General features: G+C 30.8%; 1 protein-coding gene across 2 annotated transcripts; it reads left to right on the top strand.

Moving 5' to 3' along the window:
• Positions 1–4,847: 4,847 nt before the first annotated feature.
• On the top strand, positions 4,848–6,209 carry LOC141688828 (sterol carrier protein 2-like). Of its 2 annotated transcripts, XM_074492940.1 has the most exons (5): positions 4,848–4,949; positions 5,078–5,205; positions 5,336–5,396; positions 5,758–5,860; positions 5,959–6,209. In XM_074492940.1, the coding sequence occupies exons 2-5, from the start codon at positions 5,080–5,082 to the stop codon at positions 6,038–6,040; spliced, it is 372 nt and encodes a 123-aa protein (XP_074349041.1). In that variant the 5' UTR covers positions 4,848–4,949; positions 5,078–5,079; the 3' UTR covers positions 6,041–6,209. The 2 variants fall into 2 exon arrangements, with proteins under 2 accessions (XP_074349041.1, XP_074349040.1); XM_074492939.1 differs by lacking the exon at positions 4,848–4,949 and having other exon boundaries at positions 4,977–5,205.

The raw sequence follows: 6,209 nt of genomic DNA, 5'->3' as shown, positions 1-6,209 counted from the left end.
ATTCTACAAAATCAAGCTTCTCAGCAATCACAATTGACTGAAATCCAATTTTCAGTGGAATTGCTTATCTCTCTTCTACTTCCTGCTGATGCCAAAAAGGGGGAGAAAGTAATTAAGTCCAAATGCAAGGATGACAAGACACTGCAAGGAAAGGATGATGAAAAAGATGACCAAGGAAACTCTGGAATGGGTGGAGGTCATAGTCAAGGTAAAAGATTCTCATCAAGAAATGCTGAAATTGCAAGTCACAGGATAAGTTCTGATACTGGGAAGAAATTAAGTTCTGATACTGGTAAAAGAATAAATTCTGATGAACTTCTAGATCTTGATGAAGAAATGTCAAGACAGTTATTTCTTCAAGAAAATCCAGGAATGGACTTGGAAAGTTTAAAGGAAGAAGAAGCTAGACTTAAATCAAAGAAAGCCACATCTAAATATGAAGCTTCTGGTAAAAAGTCACTTCCAAAACTGAAAGGTATTGTGATTAAAGAAAAGGCACAAACTGAAGCAACATTTGCTAAATCACAACCAAAGATAGATCCAAGATCCAAGGGTAAAGAAAAGGTTGGTGAACCTGTTAAAGTTTATGTACCTCCTGAAGATGAAGAAATTACTGATGACAAAGATAATCTTGCTCTGACTTCAAGAAAAATTCTTAAAACAACCTCTGACATGGCTCAAGTTGTTCAGAGTCAAGAAATTAAAAGTTCTGATATTCAAAAGAAGCAAGTAACCTCTGACACAGCTCAAGTTAACTTGATATCAGAAGGAAGATCAAAAACACTCCTACCAGGATTCACTAAAGCAAAACAAACTCAACCTTTGAAGACTACTGCAAGTCATTTTGAAGCTAGAGTAGTTACTGGAAAGGAAGCAAGAGATAAAACTGGATTGGGAAGTGCTGATGAAAGAAGAGTACACAACACTACCAATGATCCAACTTCCTTGAGTGAACCAGGTATTGGAGCAACTCCTGAAAGATTGAATCAACTGGAATCTGTACAAATGGTTTACCATACCTACTTGAAGGAACACATCTTGTTGTATTTCATGACAGATGGTAGGGTATATCATATAAGACAAAATGCCATTCTATTAAAGTATTTTGAAGAATTGGAGCATGTATTATTCTTACTTCAAGTGGATGACAGATTGACAAGGACTGCTGCAAACTATTTGAAAGAACAGATTCAGAGACAGAAAAGACTTTATTCTGTTAAGTCTGACAGCATATATGTTCCAAAGTACAGAAATCACAATGGTGATATTGTTGATATGAAGCCTAATACTGCACAGATCAGAACATATCTTGGTATTAAGGGGCTTGAGTTTAATCTAGAGTCTGACAAAGCCTATGTCATAAGACTAGATCAGGAGTTGAGAAAAGCAAAGATTAATGATCTCAGAGCTGCAATATTTCAAACTGGTGAAGATACTGCAGAGCTTAAAGATGTCAAACGGAGAATGATTGATGAACTCAGATATGCTGAGAAATGTTTGTTGAAGAATTATCTCAGAACAACTCCTGACATCAGAGAGATCAGAAAATGATGAAGCCAAGTCGAAGATCTACAACTGCTTAAATTCTGATGTGTATACAGACTAAAGTTGTTATCAGAAGTTGAATTGGTAAAAGCTTTAAGGACTGTAAGTTGTAGTTATCTTGTCTAATTCTCATGCATTTGTACTTAATGTTTTTGACATCATCAAATATCTGTTAAACTTGTATATTTTGCTAATTTACAAGTTGGGGGAGATTGTTAGATATATTTGATAATGTCATGGCTAATATGTTTTATGTTTAGATTTCAGATCTTATTTGAACAGGACAAATCAGTACTTAACTGATCAGTACTTATACTGGACGTCAGGACTTAAGGGATATCAGTACTTATGTTATCAGGAGATAAACATCAGGAGATAGATATCAGAACTTAAGTGCTGAAGGACGATCAGATAAGGACAGCAGCTGATTAAAGTTAAGAAGATCAAGATAAACATAAGAAGAGATATGCATGAAGAAGGAATTCCATAAAGAATGGAATACTTGGAAGAAAAGATATCTGATTGATGTATATTAGGAAGCAGAATTATATTCCATATCAATTAGCGATTATCTTGTAACTGTGTAATATATAAACACAGACATAGGGTTTACACTATAAGTGTTATCATAATCGAGAATATTATTTACTTAACCCTAGCAGCTCTCGTGATATTTTGTTTATCACTGAGAGATAACAGTTCCAGATTGTAACAGAGTTTATTGTTTCAATAAAGTTTGTTTTATGTTACTTAAGTTCTTGAAGTTCGATTTGATTGTAATAAACACTGTATTCACCCCCTCTACAGTGATAGTGTGACCTAACAAAGTACCACTAAACCCTTGTTTCCCTAGCCAACTTATCCAGCAACTAATCAATACAATTTGAACAATACAAATCAATGATAAAGTTTACAACTCAAACTATAAACTCTCTCTAAGATGAAACACGTGTATATATTTAGAGCTCGAGAGTATTTTGAAATCAATAAAGATCAGGAGTTGTATGTGTTCTTGCTTGCAAATTCTTTCTCAGTCATAAAACTGCAAGAAACCACATATATAACCACACATTAACGTTTGAAACATTCTCAACAACTTACAACGGCTAGAATCCAATTCTACCGTTTAAGATCGTTGGGATGGTTTCCAACGTTCATGTGTACGTTAGATAGAAGAGAAAGAAAGATGTCCAACGTACAGAAAATATCTCTTCTATTTTGTAGAGAATAAAACGTTTTAATCAGAAGATAGAAGAAAGAGTTTGAAAGAGAAACAAACTCCTATCCTTTAGGAAATCAATTTGAATGATTAAAACATTTTATAAAAGCTCTATATATATAATGCACGTATATTTATTAGAGAAGTCCTTACAACTGATATATATATGAAGATCCTATAAAATCTCCATGAAATTCGACTTCCTTGTTGAATCTGGACTGTGCATCTTGGCTTGCTGTTATTCTAACATAGTTGATCATAGCTTGCTGAAATAGATTATTGTCTTATGATAGCTTGCTGTCATGATACTTAAACAACAATGACATTAAGCTGTTATATGCTGCAAACATTCTCAAATAACAACATGATGGCTTGTTGTGTTGTGATTATCAAAACTAAGGAGTTACAAGTCTTATTTTTTTAAAAAATGTATTATTAAAAATAATTGTAACGCCTAAAATAATTTTAAAAATTTAATGGATCCACTACTTCTAAGTTAATCGAGTATTAATAAGATAATTTAAAAAAATCGGTAACTTTTAAACATCTCGGAAGTATGATTTTTTGAATTGAGGTATAAATGAAATGAAATTAAAATAATGCAATGCATATATGAGACCCAGTTATATTAAAACTTACCTGGATTATCATGACAAAAAAAAATTCTAACGTACTTTTCAAAAACTTTAATAAGAAACCCTTTAACTTTATTTTCCCAAAAAAAAAAACTTCAAATTTTAATCTCTTTTTAATTTATTCGGTCCTTAATTCTTATCATGAACAAGTTTCCTGATATTTCTTTTAAAATTTAGTGTCCGTTCGTGAAATCTTAAAATAAGTAATTTATTAATTAAAATGAATAACTTAGTTATAAGCTATAAGTAGATAAATATTTATGAGTTATACTGGTATATAATTCGTGCGATGCACGATTATTTTTATCATTTTATATTGTAAATTATAATTTTAATATGTTGTCGGTGGGATTCGAACCTTACATCCCCTGTATAATAATTTTAAGAATTAGATTAACAGTTTTCATAATTTAATCTGAAATGTCTAACATCTCTGAACCAGTGACCAAATAACCAATAACCAAATTTTTGGTGTTTCGTATTTAATATAATAATATATGTTTGGTCATAGTGTTAAAAGATAAATTAATATCCTTAAGATTTGTTAGATGATATGCGAATAACATAACTCACTATTTCGCGATATATAATTCTTTTCTAGCTGATTGGGAATGATGTCCACTCCGATTTTACTCGGGATTTGGTTAATAAATGAAATTCCTTAATTGGAAAAAGTAAAATATAAGAGTGTAGATAAATAAGTATTTTGATAATTTTAATTACAAGTTAATCTTTTTTTATTTATATGAAATAAAACAAAAAATTTAAATATAATTATTTTAATTCATAAAATTTAAATTAAAAAATATTTAAAAACATAAGTTTTAAAATAAAATTAATGAAAAAACAAAAATAACACAATAAATTGAAAAAAGTATGTCATTGCTAATATTGAACTTATCAATTTATAAATTATAAATTTAATTTATAAATTAAATCGACAAACACTCCTCGTACTTACTGGAAATCTATACTATATTATAATAATCGCAATGAGGTATAATTTGGTATGCATTTTTTTGGTTGGTTTGGTTATCCCCTTTTATGATCGTCAGATCTTTTTAATCAAGTGATCAAGACCATTAGATTGAAATACTAAAAGAATATATACACTACTCAAACTCTCAGGTTCGAACCCCGCCAACAGTAAATATTTATATTATTATTTATACAATACTAAAATTCTCAGGTTCGAACCCCATCACCAGCAAAATATTTATATTATTATTTATACACCACCCAAAGATTCAGGTTCGAATCACGACAATAACACATATTTATATTATTATTTATAAATATACTAATAAGATAATGATCAAAAAAAATTATTATTATTTTAAATAATATAAAAATATTAATAAAAACCGTGCGATCACGGTTGTAAAGTTAGTAAGTTATAAAGGGCAGGAAGGGGGCAATAAAAAGGCACTTAATTGACACATTTTAATATATTTGAAGAAAATAATGTTATAAATAAGAAAATGGAAACGTCCGCATCTATAATCACCGATTCTGTGCCGTTTATCTTGTTCAACAGTAGCATCTGTAACGTAAGTAGTATCTGTAAGAATTAATTTATTTATAACAGTCAAACGAGTTGTTATAGTTGGCAATCGTAAGAAATAAATAAATAATACTAAAATTATTATCACCCACAAATCAATTGATCTGATCACAGCCATGGCCAAGAGCTCTCTGAAATCAGCTGCCTTGATGGAGCAGATGAAGGCCCACCTCTCCACCGACGCCGGAAAAGACATAGTCAAGAAAGTCAATCTTGTTTATCAACTCAATATTGCCCCCAAGGTCCTCATCTTTTATCTTCTTTCTTTTTTAATTTTTATATTTATTTTTTGTTGTGTGTATTTATTTATTTGATGTAGTATTAGCTACTCCTAAACCCTCAGTTTTTTTATTTGTTTTTTTTTGTGATTAGAAAATCGGGTTTAACGAGGAAATATATGTTGTTGATCTCAAGAAAGGAGAGGTTACTCAAGGTTAGTTTTGGGTTGCTTAATATTTGATGGTTGATCATTTAATTTATTGCTTGCCTTTTTATATTATGTATGCTGTGTTTTTAAGTATTCAAGGTTTTGCGGTTTGTTAGAAATGAAAATTTGTTAACAAAATTAGAGATTGGAAATATTGATGCATAAATGTGGGATGGACATGAGTATGTTTTTATTTTTGCCGAATTTGAAATCATGAATTTTTATGTGGTACAATTTCATTCAATTACGCTTAGTTGAACAATTTGAAAAAGTAATTACAAGTCTTATATCTTTTAACTAAAATGAAGCATAAGGGTTCATACAAACAATTTTCTGAGTTGCCGGTCATTTTGTTGGGGGGATACAGGTCCATATGAAGGTGGGAAGCCGGATGCTACCTTTTCTTTCACGGACGATGATTTTATCAAAATATCCTCCGGGAAAATGAATCCCCAAATTGCTTTTATGAGGTGAGTGCCAATTGTATATTTTCTCTTTTGCAGCCAGATTTGATAGATGTAAATAATGTTTTAGTAAGTATTTTTTATATTATAAATACTGTATACAGGGGTGCAATTAAGATCAAAGGCAGTATGAGTGCAGCTACAAAGTTCACTCCTGACATATTCCCAAAGCCTTCTAAGATGTGAGCGCTGCAGTTTACTCAAGTCTTGTGTTGCTAATTTGTTGTACGAGATTCATCTGTATTAGGAACCCTTTATGTGGATGAAGTGGCATACTAGTGTTCCCATATAACTATATGATCATCATCGAAAGGAATTTAAGTAATTTTATAATATACAGGGAATCTATTGAGTA

This window comes from Apium graveolens, chromosome 10 (genome assembly GCF_009905375.1).
Source record: "Apium graveolens cultivar Ventura chromosome 10, ASM990537v1, whole genome shotgun sequence".
Taxonomy (NCBI): domain Eukaryota; kingdom Viridiplantae; phylum Streptophyta; class Magnoliopsida; order Apiales; family Apiaceae; genus Apium; species Apium graveolens.
Note: the sequence above shows the minus strand (reverse complement) of the source record. Positions and strands in the feature narration are given on the sequence as shown.

Excerpts from the sequence above, each read along its gene's own strand:
- LOC141688828 (XM_074492940.1), top strand. The coding sequence starts at position 5,080 with ATGGCCAAGAGCTCTCTGAAATCAGCTGCCTTGATGGAGCAGATGAAG. Across the intron at positions 5,397-5,757 it reads GAAAGGAGAGGTTACTCAAG|GTCCATATGAAGGTGGGAAG; the intron begins GTTAGTTTTGGG and ends GGGGGGATACAG. Across the intron at positions 5,861-5,958 it reads CCCCAAATTGCTTTTATGAG|GGGTGCAATTAAGATCAAAG; the intron begins GTGAGTGCCAAT and ends TACTGTATACAG.